Source organism: Diprion similis, chromosome 3 (genome assembly GCF_021155765.1).
Source record: "Diprion similis isolate iyDipSimi1 chromosome 3, iyDipSimi1.1, whole genome shotgun sequence".
In the NCBI taxonomy this organism is placed as follows: Eukaryota; Metazoa; Arthropoda; class Insecta; order Hymenoptera; family Diprionidae; genus Diprion; species Diprion similis.
This window is the reverse complement of record NC_060107.1, coordinates 5,003,791-5,025,014: the sequence shown is the minus strand read 5'-3', so window position 1 is coordinate 5,025,014 and position 21,224 is coordinate 5,003,791. Positions and strand designations below refer to the sequence as shown.

General features: G+C 36.9%; 4 protein-coding genes across 15 annotated transcripts; 1 reads left to right on the top strand and 3 right to left on the bottom strand.

Annotated features, from left to right (window-relative positions):
- Positions 1-1,403: 1,403 nt before the first annotated feature.
- On the bottom strand, positions 1,404-13,213 carry LOC124404611 (transcriptional repressor CTCFL). 11 transcript variants are annotated; one of them, XM_046878921.1, is made up of 14 exons: positions 13,202-13,213; positions 7,120-7,296; positions 6,747-6,982; positions 6,226-6,584; positions 5,938-6,107; positions 4,739-4,875; positions 4,018-4,168; positions 3,769-3,910; positions 3,391-3,663; positions 2,836-2,886; positions 2,603-2,739; positions 1,982-2,124; positions 1,632-1,880; positions 1,404-1,467 (listed from the first exon to the last, which is right to left on the bottom strand). In XM_046878921.1, exons 2-14 carry the CDS (start codon positions 7,247-7,249, stop codon positions 1,408-1,410), a joined length of 2,238 nt encoding a protein of 745 aa, XP_046734877.1. In that variant the 5' UTR covers positions 7,250-7,296; positions 13,202-13,213; the 3' UTR covers positions 1,404-1,407. The 11 variants fall into 11 exon arrangements, with proteins under 11 accessions (XP_046734877.1, XP_046734879.1, XP_046734875.1 ...); XM_046878923.1 differs by lacking the exons at positions 4,739-4,875; positions 13,202-13,213 and adding exons at positions 4,551-4,687; positions 8,582-8,791; XM_046878919.1 differs by lacking the exon at positions 13,202-13,213 and adding an exon at positions 8,477-8,781.
- LOC124404613 (motile sperm domain-containing protein 2-like) lies at positions 10,464-15,795 on the bottom strand. The gene is made up of 9 exons (XM_046878929.1): positions 15,355-15,795; positions 14,690-14,836; positions 14,299-14,476; positions 13,681-14,047; positions 12,706-12,781; positions 12,304-12,410; positions 11,940-12,131; positions 11,651-11,791; positions 10,464-11,546 (listed from the first exon to the last, which is right to left on the bottom strand). The coding sequence occupies exons 1-9, from the start codon at positions 15,434-15,436 to the stop codon at positions 11,379-11,381; spliced, it is 1,458 nt and encodes a 485-aa protein (XP_046734885.1). The 5' UTR covers positions 15,437-15,795; the 3' UTR covers positions 10,464-11,378.
- A 467-nt stretch (positions 15,796-16,262) lies between these two features.
- Positions 16,263-18,102, bottom strand: LOC124404317 (syntaxin-17). The gene is made up of 5 exons (XM_046878351.1): positions 17,735-18,102; positions 17,423-17,618; positions 17,029-17,240; positions 16,724-16,940; positions 16,263-16,651 (listed from the first exon to the last, which is right to left on the bottom strand). Exons 1-5 carry the CDS (start codon positions 17,876-17,878, stop codon positions 16,515-16,517), a joined length of 906 nt encoding a protein of 301 aa, XP_046734307.1. The 5' UTR covers positions 17,879-18,102; the 3' UTR covers positions 16,263-16,514.
- A 570-nt stretch (positions 18,103-18,672) lies between these two features.
- Positions 18,673-20,338, top strand: LOC124403980 (gastrula zinc finger protein XlCGF8.2DB-like). 2 transcript variants are annotated; one of them, XM_046877755.1, is made up of 2 exons: positions 18,673-18,943; positions 19,172-20,338. In XM_046877755.1, the coding sequence occupies exons 1-2, from the start codon at positions 18,884-18,886 to the stop codon at positions 20,069-20,071; spliced, it is 960 nt and encodes a 319-aa protein (XP_046733711.1). In that variant the 5' UTR covers positions 18,673-18,883; the 3' UTR covers positions 20,072-20,338. The 2 variants fall into 2 exon arrangements, with proteins under 2 accessions (XP_046733711.1, XP_046733712.1); XM_046877756.1 differs by having other exon boundaries at positions 18,673-18,948.
- The last annotated feature ends 886 nt before the right edge of the window (positions 20,339-21,224 follow it).

Here is a 21,224-nt window from a genome sequence, read left to right as displayed (position 1 = left end):
AACATTCGTGCATCGAGCAAAATTGTTTTTTTACCTGATTACTTACGATTTCCTATAATTATTACATTGTTTATGGGTTTGTATGGTTGTTATTCCATTTTTTTTTTACCTTTTCTTTTATATTTTGTTTTTGTACATATCAATAAATCGAGTTTACCTTATCTTACACTGTACCGAAACTTTAGAAGTTAGTTAACCTGGAACGAAGTGCGTCCTAAAAATGAAAAATCCGGCAAATAGAAGATAGAAAAAAAATCAAACAGAATTTATAGATGTAATTGCGAGTCAAGTGATCCCTGATATGATAAATATTGTGCAGTATAACTTCATCTTAGTCACAAGAAAGTGGCAATATCAGGTGCAGTCTCGGTAGGAAAATGATACTGATAACAATGAAGAACATTCAGCTAACGTTTCCATGACTGAAAAAATAGGGGACGTTCTTTGATAATGTTCGTGAATATCAGGACATCGTCTTACTTTGATAACACACTGCCATTATTCAATCATCTTTGTGAGCGCATTCCCCTCCGAGATTGATATTAGACCATTCAGAAAACCTGTAAACCTTTGTGAGCGCATTGAAAATTGGAAATTACGTTTGTCGTGATATCAGATCAACCCAATTACGTAATCGTGCCAGAAGACTCACGATACACAGTTTAATCAGAGTATATCTCGTCCTAGTTTTGTTTCTACGTTTACCATACTATATGTATATAGATCGGCCCAAATCTTACTTGAAATATAGGTAACATAATGATAATAAGCACTTATTTACAAAGCGCATTGAATCTTGTTTCAATTTTGTGAGTTCGTCGAATTTTCGACGAGAACTCATTTTTGTACCGAAGATGAAATTGGTAATTTCAATGTATGGTGGATGATAATGCTTACATATATAACATTTTTCAATACCATCAAATCACCTGTGTTTTGAAATAACAAATTTCAAACTATTATACCGTATATAATACCGCTAACATGTATTCAATTTAAATGTAAATCTAACTTCTTGCTAACCACTTTAAAAGAATTACTGAGCACGATGTAAATATGTTAAGTCATCAACATGATTTTCACCGCGCTCACTTTACATTATTACAATTGTTGCATACCCTAATGTATCTCATATTTCGTAATAAAAATAATAACAACATTAATAATAAGGTCATTATTACAATTATTATCCAATGTAAAAGCTTAAAATTATTACATATTCATAAATTATTATAATATGTGTGTATCTGCGGGTGTATGATCTAATCTGTTCTCACAGTCTCTGCAATGTCACTGCTCATCACTTACATGTACTTATATATAACATATTTGAAGAGAAAAATATTTGACTATTAAGTAGGTAGGTAGGTAGCTATGTATAGGTACATTACCCCCGGTGTTTATTTATTACGATATTGTCTGTAATAGATGAATATTGCTATCGTCTTCCTCGTCCTCTTCCTCTTCCTGTTTATCAGGAAAAAATGGTGAAAAATTATTATGATTATTAAGGAAAATAACGAATCACAATTAATGTAAGTGAGTATGAAGTTGCCATTCAGAAATTACGAATTCAATTTCTTCGTTTTTTCATGCGGAATCGAACTGAAATAATTAGCTGCTCAATTTACCTCGTCAAAACCGAAGCAGGTTTCCATGTCTTTTTGTAGCTTTGGATCGTTTTGCGACGATTCGGACAAACGTGTTGATTTTCTGGGGGTATTGGTAGTATCTTCTAGTTTCAATTCAATGGTTTCCTGATGTTCGTCCATTTCCTCTTCTTCTTCCTCTTCACCATCTTCCGTTCCACCTACGACTTCATCCTGACTCAAAGGATCTTGCATCACCAAATCTCCGTCTTCGCTGGCAACAACAGCCATCTGTTAAGAGGAAATAAAATAATTAATTATACAAACATATAAATGATTTTCAGAAATCGGGATTGCGTTTCAAGTGTCTATAAATTTAATCGATAATGTACCTGATCACTTCCTGGATTATCTGCTAGCTGGATCACTTCCAAGACGACATACTGCTGCCCGTCGCTTCCTTCGACGGCCATCATCTCATCCTCGTCTTCTTCATCTTCGTCGTCGTAACCTTTAAGTTTAGAAGCTAAGTCTCCTGCCACGGCAACACAACACATGGAGATTAGTCAATGATCTTCATCATATCGTAAGCATCCTTGCGAAAACAATCTTCGTGTAGAGAATCCGTACCCCACACGTAATTGGAATAATTCAGGTATTGGGAGAAAGAAAATCGGCCTAAATTTTTCCATCTCATACTCCTCAAATCAGCAATTTCTAGTCCAATATTTAAATTCTCATCGTTTGGACAACTTGTAGGAGCATTTCTCAGCGTTTAAATTTCTTGACTTCAGTATCAGATTAGAAACAGTAGAATTAGAAGGTAGGGAGTTACAAAATGACATTGTTTTGTTAGGAACAACGCAACGTACTTCTAAAGAATGGTAAAATGGCAAAAAGCCAACATACATTGAAAAAAGTTTGGGTGGAAATTAATGAAATTTATCCATTTGTGTGAAATCGGCTGAATGGTAAAATAAACCGAATTACTGGTTTCAAAAACTTCAACTTACCAGTCATAACTTCAACCCTTTGGCCATCAATGATTTGGATCTTCTTTTGACGTCCAATTTTAAGGGCGAGTTGTTTTTCCTGAAGAGACGATTCAGGATCATGAACAGCCATGTGTCGTATTAGGTTTCCTTTGTGCCTATTCAAATATCAAAGAGTGATTTATTCATCTACTAACATTCTATCAGATTGCATTCGACTTCTTTGAACCCCTTCGCTATCGGCAAATATTCACCTGTATTTAGCACCAGAACAAGCCACTTTCCAACCCATAACCGGGTTGCAGCTGTTGATCAGAAAAATACAAATACATTTTCATCGTAATAATTGCTACACTTACGACTCTGAATTTGACGTTCTTTTTACATATTCATTCTTTCTATGTTCATAATTTTTATTTTATTTTGCAATAGTGAAGGGGTCAATTAACTACTGACTAGGAATGTTATTAATTGTTAAGAAAAAAATAAATAAGTCGTTTTAAACAATCGATCGATCAATCATACCTATTCTTACAACAGTACTTAAAATATTCTAAAAATTTATTACAACCACGCTACAGTCGTTCCGCGCAGTTGGCCTACTATTCCCAGTTAAGTAATAATTTAGAATGAGATTTAGTTGTTGTCAATAACAACATTCTGATTCTCAATTGAAAAACTACAACCATCCACATTCTAAAAGTTGTCTTGAATTTACTGTAAGGAATTAATTTAGTATCGATGATTTTATTCAACGACCGAGAAAAGAATAGACGTATATGCACGTGATTAACAACATAATATTATACCTGAACGGTCTTTCGCATTCGGGACATTGGTGTGTCTTCTCTTGAGGTGGTGGTGGTACGTAGGAAGGATTGTGGTAAAGATTGCAGTGACGTTTAAGCAATTGTTTTTGCCTAAATGACTGATAGCAATGATCACACTGATACGGTTTTTGATCCGTATGAATGAGCATGTGACTCTCTAGGTGCCGAGCTGATATTGAAGCGTACGGGCAAAGGTCGCATTTGTAGCATTTCTCACCTTCGTGAGTTTTATTGTGGAGTTTGTAACTATACCTGTAATACAAAACCACAATTTTTGTCATCGTTGAATATCAAGTAGCAGGCAGTGAATTAGGCATCGATTACATTACGGTTCATCATAACACGACAGATTCTCACCTGTCAGGGAATGTCTTGCCACATCTTTTGCATTTCAGCGGCTTATCGGAAGTGTGTAACTTTTGGACGTGAATTCTGAGGTCAGTTTTTCTTCCGCACGTTGTTGGACATAATTCGCATTGAAATACAGGCTTATCTCCAACTAAATAAAAAGAGTGACAGCTGATTAAATAATGTTCAGTCGTGGAGGAAAACAGAAAAAAAAAGAAGGAGAAGGAAACATCGGGAAGAATTTTTCTTTCCACTTACCGTTGTGAACTAGCTTATGTGCCTTCAAACTGTTGGACTGTGTAAATCTCGCTTGGCAGATGTCGCATTCGTATGGTTTTTCTCCCGTATGAATGCGCAAATGACGTTTCAGCTTGAAGGTGTCCGGACTTGCATACGTACAATGTGGACACTAAATCAACAAAAATTTACGAATGAGAACGATGAAGATGCACCATTATTCAATATATATATTATGATCAAAATTGTGGTTACAATGAATTTTTGAACTGCTAATTCAATTATGTGTATTGCAATGAGAACAAAGGTTTTCGAATGAAACAGATGAGTTTTGTTAATCAACTTATACTCTATGCAAAAAAGACAATTCAAGTTGGTAAAATTTCGCTAGAATTTTTGAAATTTTTTCATTAAATACATAAGTCATTCTGCAAATTCGTAGTAAGGAAGGATTCCCTTAACGATCCTGATCTCAAAAGAAAAGCAAAGAAATCCATTTTTCAATCATTAGACTAGGTGAACTGTGAGGTAAAGAACGTTGTAGGATAAAAAACCTCGTATGGACGTTCTCCCGTGTGAATGCGCATATGGTGATGCAGTTTGTTCTTCTCAACGCTAGCGTAATCGCAAATGGTACACTTGTGGGGTTTGTCGCGCGTGTGCATGTACCGAGTGTGACGGACCAGTTCCCCTAAATAATGAAGAAAAAAAGAAAACTGTATGAAGTAATAAAGGGACGTACCTGATAGGGACGTTCTCCAGTGTGGCACCTAATGTGTCGTTTAAGTTTGGACAACTCAACCGAGGCGTAATCACACTCATGGCATTTGTGCGGCTTTTCATGGGTATGTCTGTACCGAACATGTCTTACAAGTTCACCTGCAACCAAAGATAGAGACCCACACTATAATCGCCAGTCTTACTTACAGCTTTTTTCACCTCATATTTAAATCATTTTATACAGGAATGGGAATAAGAATTAAGAGATGGCAGTTCAAGCACAGTCCGCTATAAGCCACCTGCTGATTTCGTGTACAAGGATGTATTTCCAAATGTCATTGGCACACCTTTCTACAACGTTAGAATGGCTTCTTTATTTCAAAGCTATAGCGTGGAATGGATCTCAAAAGCAAAGTAGCTTGTGATAGACATGCAATGAGGAGTTGGGATCTATATTATTAAGCACCTGTGGTTTCTGTGGATAGAATTGAACTATGTTATGACACGTACAGCTGGTAATAAGTAAGCATGTTTTGTATAATTAATATAGAAAATTATATAGTTTTTAAATCAGTAACAACATTTATTGTTGAAGTTGACGTTTAGGAAGAAGAATTAGGTTGGAGAGAATATAAAAAATAAAAACGTATTGCGAAATATTTTGTTACACGGCTTCATCAAAATGGCATATAGGTATTAGAAGTGTCAAACAAAATGTGAGTGTGTGAGTGTTGAACAAAATAACAAGTAAATGGCTACCCAAAGCTGTCCAAGGCCTCCAGAAGAAAGAAGAAAAACATGTCGGTACACACAATGCATGCAGATATACACACAAATTCACAAGCATAACAACATTTACAAAGTATACAAAGAACAGATACAATTCAGAATACGTAATATGAACATTTGACTCCATTTCGAGGAAGATGAAACCTTCGCTTTCATGAATTTTGACTTTAATTGTGTAATATTTAATTTCTCTTCAAGTGCTATGAAACAACAAACAATTTTTTTTTGATAAGCTTCAATGTATCGTAAGTTAGATATGCTGGACAAATAAGCATGGACTGCGCTCTAGATACGTGCCTACAATTTTTAACGTGATTTATATAACTGATCTCAATTCTAGTATTGCCCTCTATTATTGAAAGATCAAATGGTGTACCAGGTCATGAAAAATTGACAAGAAAACATGATAAAAATTATAAAAATATAACATACCTGACGTAGTGAAAGCGCTGTCGCAGAACTTGCAGTGATGCGGTTTTGTACCCGTATGTGTGTTAACATGGTTCTGCAGGGAAGCCAAAGTCTTAAAGCCTCTTTCACAAACGCTACATTTATGTGGTCTTTCCTCGGAGTGAGATTTCATGTGGCGAGATAAGAGATATCTGTTTATAAAAAAAGCTTCGTATTATGTAGCTGATATGGAACTATAGCAAACAGACTGTAGCGGTTCAACATTAAATAATATTCAGATTAAGTAGAGAAATTATAAATATTTCTCACCGCTTGGGACTTGTGTAATTGCAGTAGTTACACATGTGAGCCTGTGTCACGGTCTGCGATTTCTTAGGGATGAACTTGATTATTTTTGTCTTATCATCTTCAGCTTCGGACTCAACAGGTGCGTCGTTGTCCTCATTGTCCTCAAAGTCATAAACAGTTAGATCTTGTTCTCCTTCCTCACCTTCGCCCACTTCCACGTCTTCCGTTCGACCATCTTTTTCTTCAGACTCAGGCTGTTGCACGATTAACACGTAGCTAACTTCACCTGGGTTTGTGTCTGATGGTACAATTGTCACTGTCTGATATGCGTCTCCAGAGTTAATAACCACTTGGCTATTTCCATTCGTGGATACTGTACCCTGATCAAAGAATAAAAGTGTTGAGTTCTTGCAGATGAAATTGTAAAATCGATTCTATTTGTTTGAAAAGTAATCATGAGTGGTCGTGTAATAATTCCTTTTCTATCGCATGTAGTTAACAAAGTTTTCAACCATCTATTCGAAGCCTGAAATCTGACGAACCTGTTTACTCGCATTCTCTCCGCTCTGCACATTCTCAAGCTCTTCTATTTCATGGTACTGTTCATCCTGACCATCTTCGCCGTCATTCTGACCTTCCCCATCGTCTGCTTCTTGAATTTGTACTTGCGTCATAACTGGTGGGTCGTCACTGCTTGCTTGGTAGTAGTACTGCCCAGATTGATCGACAAAGTAGGTGCCTCCGTCGTCCCCTCCGGTAAGACCCTCAACTTGTTGCACTATCGGAATTCAGAAATTCTCAGACGATCGTATCAGAAGAAAAAAAATCAGCGACGGACAAAACATCTTTTTGGTAAAATTTTCAATTTGAACTTGAACTGGAAGGGGGAAAATTAGGCTTTTAAACTGTACTCACGTTGCACATGCTGAAGCTGTTCACCCTGGCCTCCCTCAATTTCTTTGTTGAATGTCTCCAGGTACGTCTGTATCTCCGTGACAGACTCTTGCCCCTCCTCCAACTTAATCGCAGCTACATTACCGGACATCGTGTGTAACCATACGCTGATGCTCCTCGGTCCTCAATATTCTTCACCTGCAGCACAGTTGGGAAATTCACTCTTAATACGCTTTCTTTCAAGCTGCTAGTAGACTAATTCAAGTGTCCTGACTAACTCATATTAAGTACTGCCGATACATTTTCTGGATGGATTACCTGAGAACAGTACTAGGCATGTACTTGTACAATGATGGATTAATAAGATGTCATTTATTTTGGCATGGTTTAAAAAAAGAATGAACAATTCAAGAGAAGTTTTTCCAATAAAACATGTGCCTGTTTTTCAACAAGGAATCGTTACTGTACGTACAGATATAATGTTTATCTGCTCTTATCAATGGACAAATGTATGAAATATGTAGAACGTTTTTATGTTGTGAGTGTGTTGTATGTTTGGGACTAACTTTCACATCCATATACGATCTCAAAGTCCGAAGGAATCAGCTAAGTAGTTGCCTTTTATCCTCAAAGAAAAATTCACTGCAGCGAAAATAGAAAGTAACGAGAAAAAAATTCCGCAACGAATGAGCAGCAATGAAGAATAAAACATGTCTCAAATAAAGTAAAAATTTCCGTATCAACGTCGGCGACGACGTGATACCACGTTCCTATATCGTCAGGGTGAAAATATTCCGGGGCCCAGCGTTGTGAGCTGCATGGTGTTGTAATTTGGGGAATTCGTGGGTTGATGGGGAAAAATCAATAGAGAGAGAGGGGAAAGAAAAAATTTCATTCCTCCAAATACGGGACGGGTATACGCACACGCAGCAACGCAACAACGTGCCGATTACGCGGGACCTCGACATCTTCGCTCGGACACCCGGATTCCGACTGATATTATGTGCTCTAGATGATCATCGAATCCGTGTATACGCCGAACGGCGTCGGGCATCGTCCAAAGGAAAATCGGTGCGGTAGGGGAGGAGAGGCGAGTAGTTAGGGCACAGCGTGGCGATAGGAGGAAAGGCAGAACGGGCCGTCAGACAGGCAAGCAGGCATGACTCGGACGCCATGGGCAGAGCGGCATTATCAGTGGCGATAGGCGTCGGGGCGAGATTGGGTTAAGGATGAAAAAATTGTTCGATTCTCTTTCAGCGGGAGGCCGCAGGTTGGATCAGAAATCGCGCATTCTGCCGGATAGCTTTTAAGACAATATCATGCTTTGGATTTCAGGACACAGGGGGCATTAACGGCAAAAATTTCAGAAAATTATCACCGTCGGCGCTGTCATCAATATGGAGGGCGCAGCTAGAAGGATGCGTTCCGTCCTCCGCCACAACGGACTGAAGCATTTGCCATAATAACGCGAGGCTATACTCACCGCGATTAGTTCGATACCGCACCAAATTTGACACGCTTAGTTACTAACGTAATATCACATTAACACTGCACTTCCAAATCGTTATTGGCGATAATATTCGCTTACCTTTTAACTCGGAATTATTCGTGTGAGGGCGTTGTGTAAGAGCTACAAGCCAACATGGCGACGATTGACTCTGCGAAAGTTCAAATGCTGCGCAAGCGAAGCTGCGCAGTCGTTCGAATGCATTTGCCCCCAAACTGGACGACTGGGGCTCACCAGAATTCTGCACACTTATCGCAATCGCACAACTCCTCTTACGTCTTGCCACTTCTAACCGACGACGTATGATTCCCTCGCTTTACCGAGACAATATTCTGACTCTACGATAACGCTCTTTCGTCTCCCAATATTATTCGACACGATTTTCACTTTCCTTTGAGCGAGAAAATTGAAAAAATAATCTACGCATCTATAGAACACGCACGTGCAGCGTATGCGCGATTGCCTGGAATCCGAAACCCTGCGCTGTAAATTACTGTACACTATATACTATATGTATGTGTACATCCGACTGACGCCAACACGAAATTTGGGCGGGAAATTGAGGGGAAAAAGATGACGCACGATGTAATGTAGAGTGGGGGACACGACCATTTGTAAATAAATAATTATTTACGTAATTCTCATATTGCTAAAAACCTTCTATTAATTAAGTTCTAATTTAAATACCCGATTCGTACATTTTTATTTCGAACGTTTATTTTGCACGCAGAGTAAAGCTGGAACGCTTAGCAGACAAAAAATTCTACGAACACACACTGCTACATAAATCGTTTATTTATGCGGCCATGTTCGTTAATCGGCAAGATTGCAATACGGGGTGAAGTTACAAAGGAGTAAACAATTGAAACACGTTTCTAATTACGTAACATTTGGATATATTTTTTTTATATATTGGTGGTACTCTAGACCGAACACAAAAAAATAAATTATATCAACTTAACGGTGTTTCGTTTAATCTTTTTCAGATTCTTCTTTTTTTTTTTTATGAATTTTAGGTCGCATGGTGTAACATTGTTAATACAGATTATTCTAATACTTTGATACACAGCATAAATAATAATATTTATACGTATATTATTTATATTGCGCCCTAGACACAGGATTGAAAAATAAAATTACGTATATTACTGAAAATGTTTTTCTATTTAGTTTGTACTGAAATTGTTTATAGCAGTATAATTTACGAGATGTAAAATAAAGAAACAGAGCAACTTCACAAGCTTAGTACGTATCACGAAAGAGAGAGAGAGAGAGCGAGAGATGTAGACCAGTATGATTGAAACGGTTTGTTGCTTACAAACCGAACGTTTCCGTTATTGAGTATTTAGTTTTTTTCATACTGCTCTAACACGAGAGAGTTACAACCGAAAAAATTATTCAAATCTCATCAATAGTTACTACATATTACAGAAGTCATAACGTTTGATTAGGTATAAATACAGCCGTTATACAGGGGAAGGTTTACATAAATGATAAAATGTAAATGCGTTAAATGTAACTCGGTGTTAGGGGACATACAATTCAAAAATCAGCACTTTATGTGATGTTATATAGACGGACAGTTTGCAAAGCAAAACAAAACAAAACAAAACAAAAAAATAAAAAAATAAATCCCAAAATATAATGACATACTTTTAGAAAAATCAAATCGCCTATAATGTTATGAGTTATGTGACAATAGCGTATAGAAATACGCATTTTGAATTAATACGAAGGCAGCATACATTAGGTTACATAGGTAGTATATCAAAAAGCTTATAAAAATATGTGTAATGAAAATTTCAAGCTTAAATAGCACGTTTAATGAGTTATACATCTTTCGTGTATTTTTTTTTCCAATTAGTATTATTATTACGTTAATCATATGTATGTATGAAAAGGTACTCTCACTTAGTTAGTTTCATTTAGTGAAGTTACAGTCATTTCTTGTGTTACAAAACATTCGAATCGAGTTGTTTTTTAATCCACGCATTACGAGTGCAAAATTGCATTTCAGTTGTGTGCAAAACATGAAAAACATAATAGTTGAATAATTTCTAAATAAAGTTTTATTGAATTTATTAATTGAATTTCTAAAACGAAATAGTTCTAAAGTTGGAGGTAGGTAACAAACCAAATAAAAAATAGGTATGAAATTTAGTATTACTCTAGTGGTGCTATAAGCTAAAATAATTTGGACAAATCATAATAAGAATAGCGTACACAAATACTCGCTTGGTTTTAAATTTTTTCTTTTCGCATTTTTTACAGTATACTCAATAAATTTACGCAGTAATAGTACGAATGGTCATCTTACGAGTATATATGCCATTCGTGTGTACGTCATATTTTTACGAATGGAAGTTAGTTTAGCACGTAGCTGTGGAATGTTATATAAAAAGTGGTAATAATCAAACTTCTTGATTCGAGGACAGTCGCACATCCAAGATACCATAATATTTACTTCGTAATCTAAACTTGGATTAATTCGGTTTGCTCAGAGATCATTGTGACGACTCAGCCCACTCAAATAAACTTTCAGCACAAGTTATAATAATTTGGCTATGCTAAGTTTCTTTTAGGCACGAATGTCAAGTTGACAATTTTAATCAAGAGATGAACTATGTCAAGGTATGGGTGTAACAAACGAATTAAGTTGCCGTATGCCGTGTATACCTAGCGTGTTAACAGCATCCACGAAAATAATGCTTACTCATTTGTTGGATTCGGGTATTGTTATTTCGTTCCATTTTAATTTTACATGCTGTACATGTTATCGGTGATAACACACCTGATCAGCTGCATTTCTAATATCCGACCTCAAAATGTAGATAACTGCTATTGCCATAAGAACGATTAGAGCAATTGATATCAATTGCAATCTTTTTGAGAATACCAAATCTGCGTGTAGTTTATTTTGACAGTCTTCCAACTGCGATACCTGGAAATAGAAAATAAAAAAAGATATTTGTAAATCTGAACGGTAAAATAAAGATATTTTAGGTTCGGCGAAAAAGGTTAAATTTATATCTCTAGTGATGTCACCTTTGAAAACAGTCTATCCAAAGATCTATCGCCACTAGAACCCGAATTGTTTGCATACAAATTCGATTTTGAGGTGTCTCCATTTTCAGAACCCAGACCTGCGCATCTCAATCTATGTTGCTGTGCACTTTTTCCCAAAGTCTGTAAGATAATAAATGATCATATGATTATCAATGAGACTCAAAGCAATGGTAGTAAAATTGAGAAATTTTCAATAAAAGCTGAGAAGAAAATGATTAAATGTTCGAAAAACTTGAGACACTATATTTTCGTGAGCTTATGTTAATACCTTCCAAAGATCTGGTATAGAGGCATTAGCATCTTTCATCGGTAAACACATGACTAGAAATTTATCGTTGCGAGGAAGTCCATGCAACGCATAACCGGGCTGCAGCATTACAGTCACCTGAGCATTTTGCGCAGGTTGTAAAACTCCCATGCTAGGACGAACCCTGAATTTATCTGGGGATGTTGTCTTAATCTGAAATTAAAAATTCACCGCGGTTTTCATCGTTCTTTCTTTTTTTTATTACAATTGTTTTATAGTAATTTGTAACGAATTAAAATGAATGAAAAAAATTTGGAATATTAAAAATAAATATGTAAAGGTCAGTTCATCATTCGATGAGAATAGGTTGCTGATTGTATATTACCTTGTATGAAATGCATCTATCCGGAGTAATGTTTTTGAATGATATTGTTCCAGAGTATTCATTTTTTTCCTTCTTGAACACTATTACTTCAGAATCGATAGATAATACTGAAAAATCAATGTTAACCACATAAATTTAAAAAATATTCATTTGTTGCACTTGTGTTCATATGAATTTCGCAATTCTAGTATCATACGTGACAAACATATCTCTAGGCTAAGTCAGCATTTTAATTTGCCAATGCATGTATAAGCAATAATTTACCACATTCAATTTCAAAGAATTAAACGAAACGTCTTGGATAATTAGAAACATTTTCAACTTCACTTGGCAGCAATATATATGGCCTGATAATTTTTTAAACAGTAATAACATTACTAAAAATTGTCTGAATTTACTTACAAGATTCTTCATTTTCGTGATCCCCAAATCCGCTAGGTCCCTGTTCAGTCATTGGCGATCCATCGACAAAGTGAACCTGAAAAAGTATCAGTTATGAAGGAACACAAAGCAACAAAAACACTTTAGAAGTACTAGCAAGGCTATTGGAACACTTTTTAATAAGTATTATACTGCCACCATCATAGTCGTACAAAAAAAGGTACGTATATTTTTGAATTGAAAAAATTCATGACGCAAAGTAATAAGATTACAAGTCTATGAATATGCAATGCTAGACTCTTATTCAGCAAGATGCAAAAGACCAAATTTAGGTTACATAACTGGCCTTGGATACCTTTGGAGTTTGTTCCATGTCCAAAGACGGATGAATCTATGTATGACACACGTAACTCGGCGATAAAAAGTAGTGGTAAAAATGGTATACTTGTCAATTTGACAAGCAGGGTAGACGGACTGAGTGCAAGGTAAACTGAGCCTCTGCTGAGTCACTAGTAACCGTGAATAGTTCACGCTCGAATCTGACCTTTCAGCAAAATGCCACAATTAGGTTGAGTGGGGGAAGAGGATAGTGGGGTTTCTATCAATATAGGCAATCTAGGTCGAAGACCCTACTGACATATCAGAGGGCTTGATAAAAGGACCTAATTAAAGTGCTCCCAAGGTATTGTCAGTTCTATCAATTCAATCAATTTCATGAACCGATTAGTGATATGTCATAGTACCGTGGGAGAACCTATTTTCAAAATAAATGCTTGTAGAGGCGAGTAACAAAATGTATTATCATTTATTCCAATAAGAAATTCATTTTTATTAACATATCCTCTGCATTGCAAACATATCTCTGAATTCCATTAAAACATAACAGCCCTGAACCGATAATTTCCATTTAAATTGCTTTAGACTTTGTAGATTTTACGCAGCTCATTTTCTGAAAAATTTTGTGAATTTAAATTGACATTGAGAAGTACATCATACCTTCTTGTTCTCCAGTTTGCCATTAGTTAACGCGGCTGTTGCTCGTTCCTCGGGGACGAATGTGAAAGTGTAATCATCATTTCCTCCCCAGACAGTCAGAGCGTTATCTGCATCCACATATTCCTTCAGTGTCGATTTGTTGACAAATTTGATTTTCTGAATTGCCTTCGCCGGGAGCCAGGACTTTATTATTTTAAAAGCGGTGTTTAGGACCCATGGCATCTCGTAGATGATTATGTAGTTGAGGAAATTTGGATAATAAGTTTTAAAAAGACCTATCAAGTATTTGGTGAACTCCATGTCCAGATTTGAAAGACCAGTGTCCGCCATATCAAAAAACACCGATATTTGGGTCCCTTTGTCTTGCCTATAACATAAAAAGCGGAAACTGTTTGCACCGATTTCTATCCTTGAGTTATTAACTTGTGGATCAAAATGACATTTGTAATAAGAAATATTCCATTAGTCACTTGTACTTCATTTTCTGAATTGTTCAGATAAAGGAACGTTATCCTACAATTAACAAGATGGAAATATAATATTTTTGACCGTAACTGCAAATACATAAAACATAACACCGTTTCTGCATTTATTAATAGACTTGTTAGTTTATTCTACCTTTCCAATCTCTCGAACCAGTATACGATGCATCGTTGTAATTCTCCAAAATCTTTAGTGCCCTTGAAATGTAGTTTCGATTTAAAAATGAGCAGCGTTTTCCCATCCTTATCTTTATTGTGGGGAAAGAAGATTCCTTCCTCTAAGTAATCTCTCCTAACGTTGTTTTCAGTAATGTCTAAAACAGTAATTATTTGCAGCTAGTAGAAATCTTACAAGGTTAGCACTCTGCGTGATCAAAGTTCAAATCAGTTTCATAGTCTTGCGCCAGCATAACAATTTCAACTCTGTCGCAGAGTTTGACTATCCTTTATTAACGTAAATGAAATGCGTCAAAGCAGCGAATTCATGTGTGAAGTATTCACTGAAATTGTAAAAAATCCAATTTTACCATTACAACCAAATTTTTTCCTCCAGTCGCAAGAATCCCAAAGCATATTCAGTGCTTCCTGTACATTCAATTCGTTGTGTTGTAAAAACCTCTTCAGCCAGTTATCCGTGTCTCGTATTCTGGCAATATCTGCCGGATGAAAGCCATCTGGAATGATATAAGAGATATAAATGACCAGTCGCTTTGTTTGCGCTCCAATTTATGAATATTCAATTAGAAAACTGTTGGAGAAAACTCTTCATTTCCCTCCGAGGTGGGGATAGTCTAAAAGTAGGTATTTCATGCTTGGAATCCTCAAGTAGGCCTCAAAAATAAATCTGACACAATGAATTGGAAATTCATAAAACCGATAGATGAAAACTTCAGCAAGTGCAACGAATGTATTAAAATTTAATTTGAAAATGCTAGTTAGTAGAAATTCGCAAAGGAATAAATTATATTTTAATGTCAACTGTGAAAACCTTGTTCATTCGCAGTAGTTGCAAGTTTCTTTTTCAGTCATAAGCTTGAATAAAACTGGCTCCGACAAGTATTTTTCTTTTACATCTTGCATAAGAGGCTAATAATTACTCCTAATGCTACTGATTCCGTTTTCTTTTGCCCTTCGGCGTCCGCGATAGCTTAAAGTGAAAAACAAAGTTATTAGAAAAACTAAGGTTACCTACCAGGATCTGGTGCGCCGTCTGCCTCGAGTTTTTTGAAAAATTTGTTTCTTAGGTCAGTAATAAGTTGAGTAGACACCTCCATGATTAATCAGTAGTTTATTAATCCTTCCTTTTCTCCAAGCACTTCACGAAGCGTAACCAAATTGTCTTAACGTATATTTTAATCGCGAGTTTCGAATGACTCGGGACGTCGGCAGGTGGTTAAGCAGTAACACAAGTAGTTTATTCATACGCAACAAATTCGCGAGCTAAAATCGACCGCGATACGTGCAATAAATCACTGATTTATCGTAACGAAAACTTACGCCGCTCCCGGTCAACGTCTCGTGCCGATATGCAATTGCTGTCAAAGTCCATCCAATATCTCCCCCCTGCCCCCCGCCCCAACAAACCTTACATACCTTTGCCGCTCGGAGTGGGCGAGATAACAGAACAAATTGGACGATGAGCCGCGGAGGGGGGGAAAAACACAGGACAGAAAAGAAAATGACTTTATTATTCAATGTGACACATCGAACGGTTCTCAACTAGCACGAGGATGGTTTTTCGTAAAAAAAATACGCTCCGGACTACGCACTGCGATTGAATTTAACGGTAAACAATTGAATGAGTTCGCACTTGTTTTAATCGGTGATTTCGATAATCGACTATAGAGTCGCAGTATCTAGTCGCACTTTTTTCAGTCGTCAGAGTTGACAGCCTGCACCACTCACCGCGAAAATTGAAATCAGCTTAAATCGAAGAACCGAAAAGGTCTTGATCATCGTCATTATCCCGTTGACAGAAGGTACGCGAATATCTTATACGTCGAAGTTTATAAAGGACCGCATAAAGAACATTAATGAGGTAGAATTATTTATCTATCTTGACTCGGGACTAGGGTTGTACCATATATATCAAGTCCTAAATTTGACTGTATAAAATAGCGAGTGATTTTATTCAAATAGTAAAATATTTGTACATGGTTAATTACAATTTAGATCACAGTTAGGTACATTTTGAGGAAGGCTATCTTATTATTAAGCCATATGTTCGTGCCGTACTTATATCCTTTTTATTTTTAGCGCGTATTTTACGATGCTACTTGCTTTTCAACCATTCCTCCATCGCTACATCGTGGAGCAATGCAACATACGCTTTTTGCGATTTTTGTGTAATGGTCAAAGTTGTTTATTACTAACTTTTATATTTTCTGATGTCGAATCAGAACCTTGAATGCGTTCAAGTCTGTTTTCTGCTTGGCTTTCCGTACTTGATTTTATAGTTTTTTTCTTCAAAAGCGTTCCTCCAGTAAAACCTATTAGAAAATCAAAACCGAAATTACAACTTGTAACGATATTGAAGGCTTCATTACACGCATAACTTTTACCTAATAAACCGCAACCAATCGCTGTGAGACCACCAAATTTTAAACCAGCGATTAAACCGACTGGACCACCAAGACATGTTCCAATTAGAGCCCCAGCTACTGGGTATGCTGCTGTTTTGTATTTTCCTGCTTTCTCCAAGAACTTTGTACCTTCTGTGACATTTACTTCAGTCTCTTCAACATTTTCGTCTATTCTGTTCACATATTCTTTTTGGTCCTACAAAAGTTTGAACAAAACATTGAAATATTATTCGAAAAAATTGTCAAACGGTAATAGAAACGAATGTCTTGAGAGTTTAACTCACGTCAACGAGTTGATTAAAGTCTACAAACAATTGATGCAGTTGTATCATGTCATCTTGCAGAGAGTTCCAAGCATGCAGACAGGCCTGCTGCCTCTCCAATTCTTTCTCTTCTGCGTGCAGTTGGATATCGCCATCCTGAAATGCGTGGTTTGTGGCCTCATTTTCATCTTCGGTTGACGAACGGTTCATTGTAGGCAGATCGAGATCTAGTGCTGCAATTATTGATAACTCAGAATTATCATTATTATTAACATTATGGACGAATAAAGAAATCGTTCATCTATAACATGGCTAGAATTTAATCATTTTCATCTTGCAATATCTGTTTTACGTTTTAGATTTTAGTCGCTTGATGTCTGAAAAATCTGAACAAGGTGAGTTATTTAAGGGTTACCTAAATATTCTTTGATGGCATTCATTGTACTTTCTCTAGAGTATGCTGTGAGTTGATCGAACTTTGCAATATCACTGTCTTGTACTTGGCCTCGCAGAACATCCATTTCGTACAGTAACTGTTTAAGCTGTTTGACCAGACGAGAAGCATTCGCCTGTTCCTTATAGATGCGGTCCCAGTCTCCGGTTTGTTTTAGCTAAATCGTAAGACCATCATTAAGATTACTAAGAAATTAGCTGCTGTTTTTCTCGTCATGAGCAAAATATCGGATAGATGGGGAGATTGCGTATTTTAATATGGAAAGAATTCAACCTTCGCGATATTAGTCTTATGTCTCCTGAGCATTCCTAAGTGATGTGGTATTGCGACGTCATTAAATTTGCTTATTGGTATTTCCAACCGTTTGATCGGTTGCTTATTTCCTGTGCAGTTGCTTGTTTCACTGTGCAGCGACATGGTTTGTCTACGCGTTTTAACTCAAGGACAGGTTAGCTACTAAATTATCGTGTAACAGTGCTCGTTTATTGCTGATCGCTTTCAATCACGAAACGACGTTCTTCGTTGGTTTGATTGTATTGCTTTCTAGTTATTTGAAACTGCAGATTTTAACACCAGACGAACTGAAAGTTGTTTTTCTTCTCCTTTGTTATTTCTCTCTCTATTGACGTACGTAATAACGTAACAAAGTATGTACACTCATGGTACACATGCGACACGAAGATTCATTAATCTCGTCACGGAAGAGTAATGTGGTATTCGTGATTTCCAGTGTTCGGCTCCCTCTTGCGGGCTTTATACGTATGACATGGCGTCCCTCGCGAGTCGAAGGATGCGTTCCGAAACTAGTCGGCGGCGCTAAAAACTCCCTAGGACAGAAACAGAGTGATTTACGAACTCAGTAGCGCAAAAGAGATAAAAGATATTTTCGGAACGCAGCCAAAGGTACCTTCATTTTGAACTGTCTGCTAGATTGCGCACGAGTGCATTTTCCCTAGGATTCTGCCCTTGCTGTTGTTTAAAACCTGAGGATCGCACAGTGCAGCCACTTGAAATCGTCGTAAAACAGAAGTGGAGCTAGTTACCTGATCAATAGTATGAGAGAGATGAAAGGTCGTTCGTAGCACGGGCGGCTAATTTCACGTTGTTGACGTGCGGATCGAAGGGAAATGAAACGCTGTGATTGGTTGAACGGAAAATTGAAGAGAGCGCCATATTAGCTACGGCGTATTTGTACCCAGTTTCCACCCGTTTGACATGTGTTTACGTCGACATCGTGATGTTTTGACAGTAGAAACGTCAAAACATTGTACATCGGGTCAAGAAAATGAAAATATAATTGAATTGGCGAATGACTGCCGCATTTGAATTTTGATAGTCAAATAAAGGATAGAAGAATAAAAAGAAGTAGAAAATAGAAATAAGTGATGAAGAAGTTGATTTGATATCAACAGCTCAGGGCTGATGATGAATTCCCGGTGCATCAAAGAGGAACCGCTTGTTGAATTCCCGGACATTGAAGTGGTGCGGTAATCGAAAAAATATAATTTATATGGTATTACAGTTTAACCTAATCTTGAGGATTTGTCGATATTGTCTACACACAAATAAGTGTGTGGATATTTGATTTTATGCTGCGATTGCTGAAACTATGTCGATACATGCAGAAATAGGGCTTGAGAGTATTCTAACTTCAAAATAGAAGTAACAAATTCACAATTCTTGCGATATTTTGTATTTTATTTTCCAAAGGTACCGATGGATACCGAATTTAATGGGACAGATAACAGATTAGTTGGAGAAGAGGTGCTGGAATTAGAAGAAGTGGACAATCCGCAGTTCTACGCAACGATATTGATGAAAGAAGAGCAGTCTGAGGAGTTCTACCAGGAGCCGAGCAGTAGATATGATAATAGTATATCGCTGCTGTCTGAGAGGGTTAAGAATTCTGACGATGAAGTCAGTGTGGAAATAAGTTCGTTGAAGAGGACTTTTCGGTGTCCTTTATGCAACAAGGAGTATGCAAGGAAAGATCAACTGAATTACCACATGAAAATTCATGCCGATTTCAAGGATTTTAAATGCGATGTTTGTAACAAAGAGTTTAGACAGCGGGTCCACCTGCGTAATCATAAAAAGGTTCATACCGGCGAGCGGGACTTTAAGTGCCAAGTTTGCGGCAAAGACTTTGTCCTAAAGCATCACTTGACGACTCACAATTCAAAGATACACACATGCAATATGCAGGATGTTGTCGGAGGCCCAAAGAGATATTTTAAATGCCAGATATGCACCAAAGAATTTGTTCGAAAAGATCACTTCCTATATCACACCAAGATCCACACAGGATTAAGGGATTTTAAGTGCACAATTTGCAGCAAGGAGTTTAGGCAGAAAACTCATTTGAAAAATCATATGAAACTCCACACAGGCGAAAGAGACTTTAAATGCGATTTGTGTGGTAAAGAATTTTCACTTAAACACCATTTGACTACCCATAATTTGCGAATTCACGCCAGCAGCGTGGAACGGGTCAACGGTCAGGATAACAGGGACTTGCCGACTTGTAGAATTTGTAACAAAGAATTTATAACCAAACGCCACTTGAACGGACACATGAAAGTACATTCCAATTCAATCGAGCTCAAGTAGTTGGCGTCAAATACAAATGTTTTGTTAAAAATATGGCAATGAAATGAAATTTATTCATTACAATTGATACCGGTAATTTTTACATTTAAGTATACCACACTTTGTATAAAATTTTCTATATTTTTTAGGGCTCACAATCAGATACTATATCAGTGAAATTGTACCAATCTGATTGAAATGCCTCCTTTGATTTACTTATTTATTTATTTAATTAATCACGTACTAAATCGTTGAATTATCGTAACTGAATATAATATTTTAAGTGTATTTATATTTTCTAATAATAACTTTTATTACCGAAATACTGACTACTATTGATGAAAAAAAATCGCTAGTAGGATATGATCAGAAGAAATGCATTTTACCCACACAATCATGTCTTACTTTCTTCGATATGTTGATATTCTATAGGTAGATGCTGATCGCGCTAAAAAGTATCCATAATTCGAAAAAAAAAAAAAAAAAATTTCAACTAATAATTATAATTTCGAATCTTTAAATAAATATTCATTCTTCCCGAAAGTGAATATCTTCTCATACAGGATCCCTGAAGTTTGAAATTCGACAAATCCCTGGAAAAGTTTCCCTTCAATAAAAAATCTGCGTACCTTGTTCACCGAGAAAAGAAATGCGGTGTTATAGCGACACAAGAGCGTCGAAGGTATTGCGTGATTTCAATTCAATGGGACACCTCACCTTATACTACGACCGTATATTGTTGCAAGAGGCAAAAGTTTTATAGGAAAATTCTCAGAGCCCGTGTGATCGTGTCAGGTGCCAGACGGCGCTCACTTGGGTCTATACTGTGTGTGGGCGTACATGGAAAAGATCAGAACTAGTCGACAACTAGCTAGAAAAGAAAATCTTTTTCCAGACATCCTCCTCGAAGGGCAGTTTCCCTCGAACTCGAGGCCAGATATCCCCGCGAAATTATTTCACCGTGACTCCGAGAACTTTTATCCAATACTCCGCGTACCATCTGGCTTCAAACACCCTCGAGTCGCAACTGCGGGGAATTGTCGAGGAAAATGTTTCGCAATTACGCCTTGCTTTGGGGGAGCGGCAAGATGAGTTTGAACAGTCACACTTGTGTATACCCATCTCGTTGTAACATCATTACCCACCTGTAAAACTTACTTGGTAATATATTACA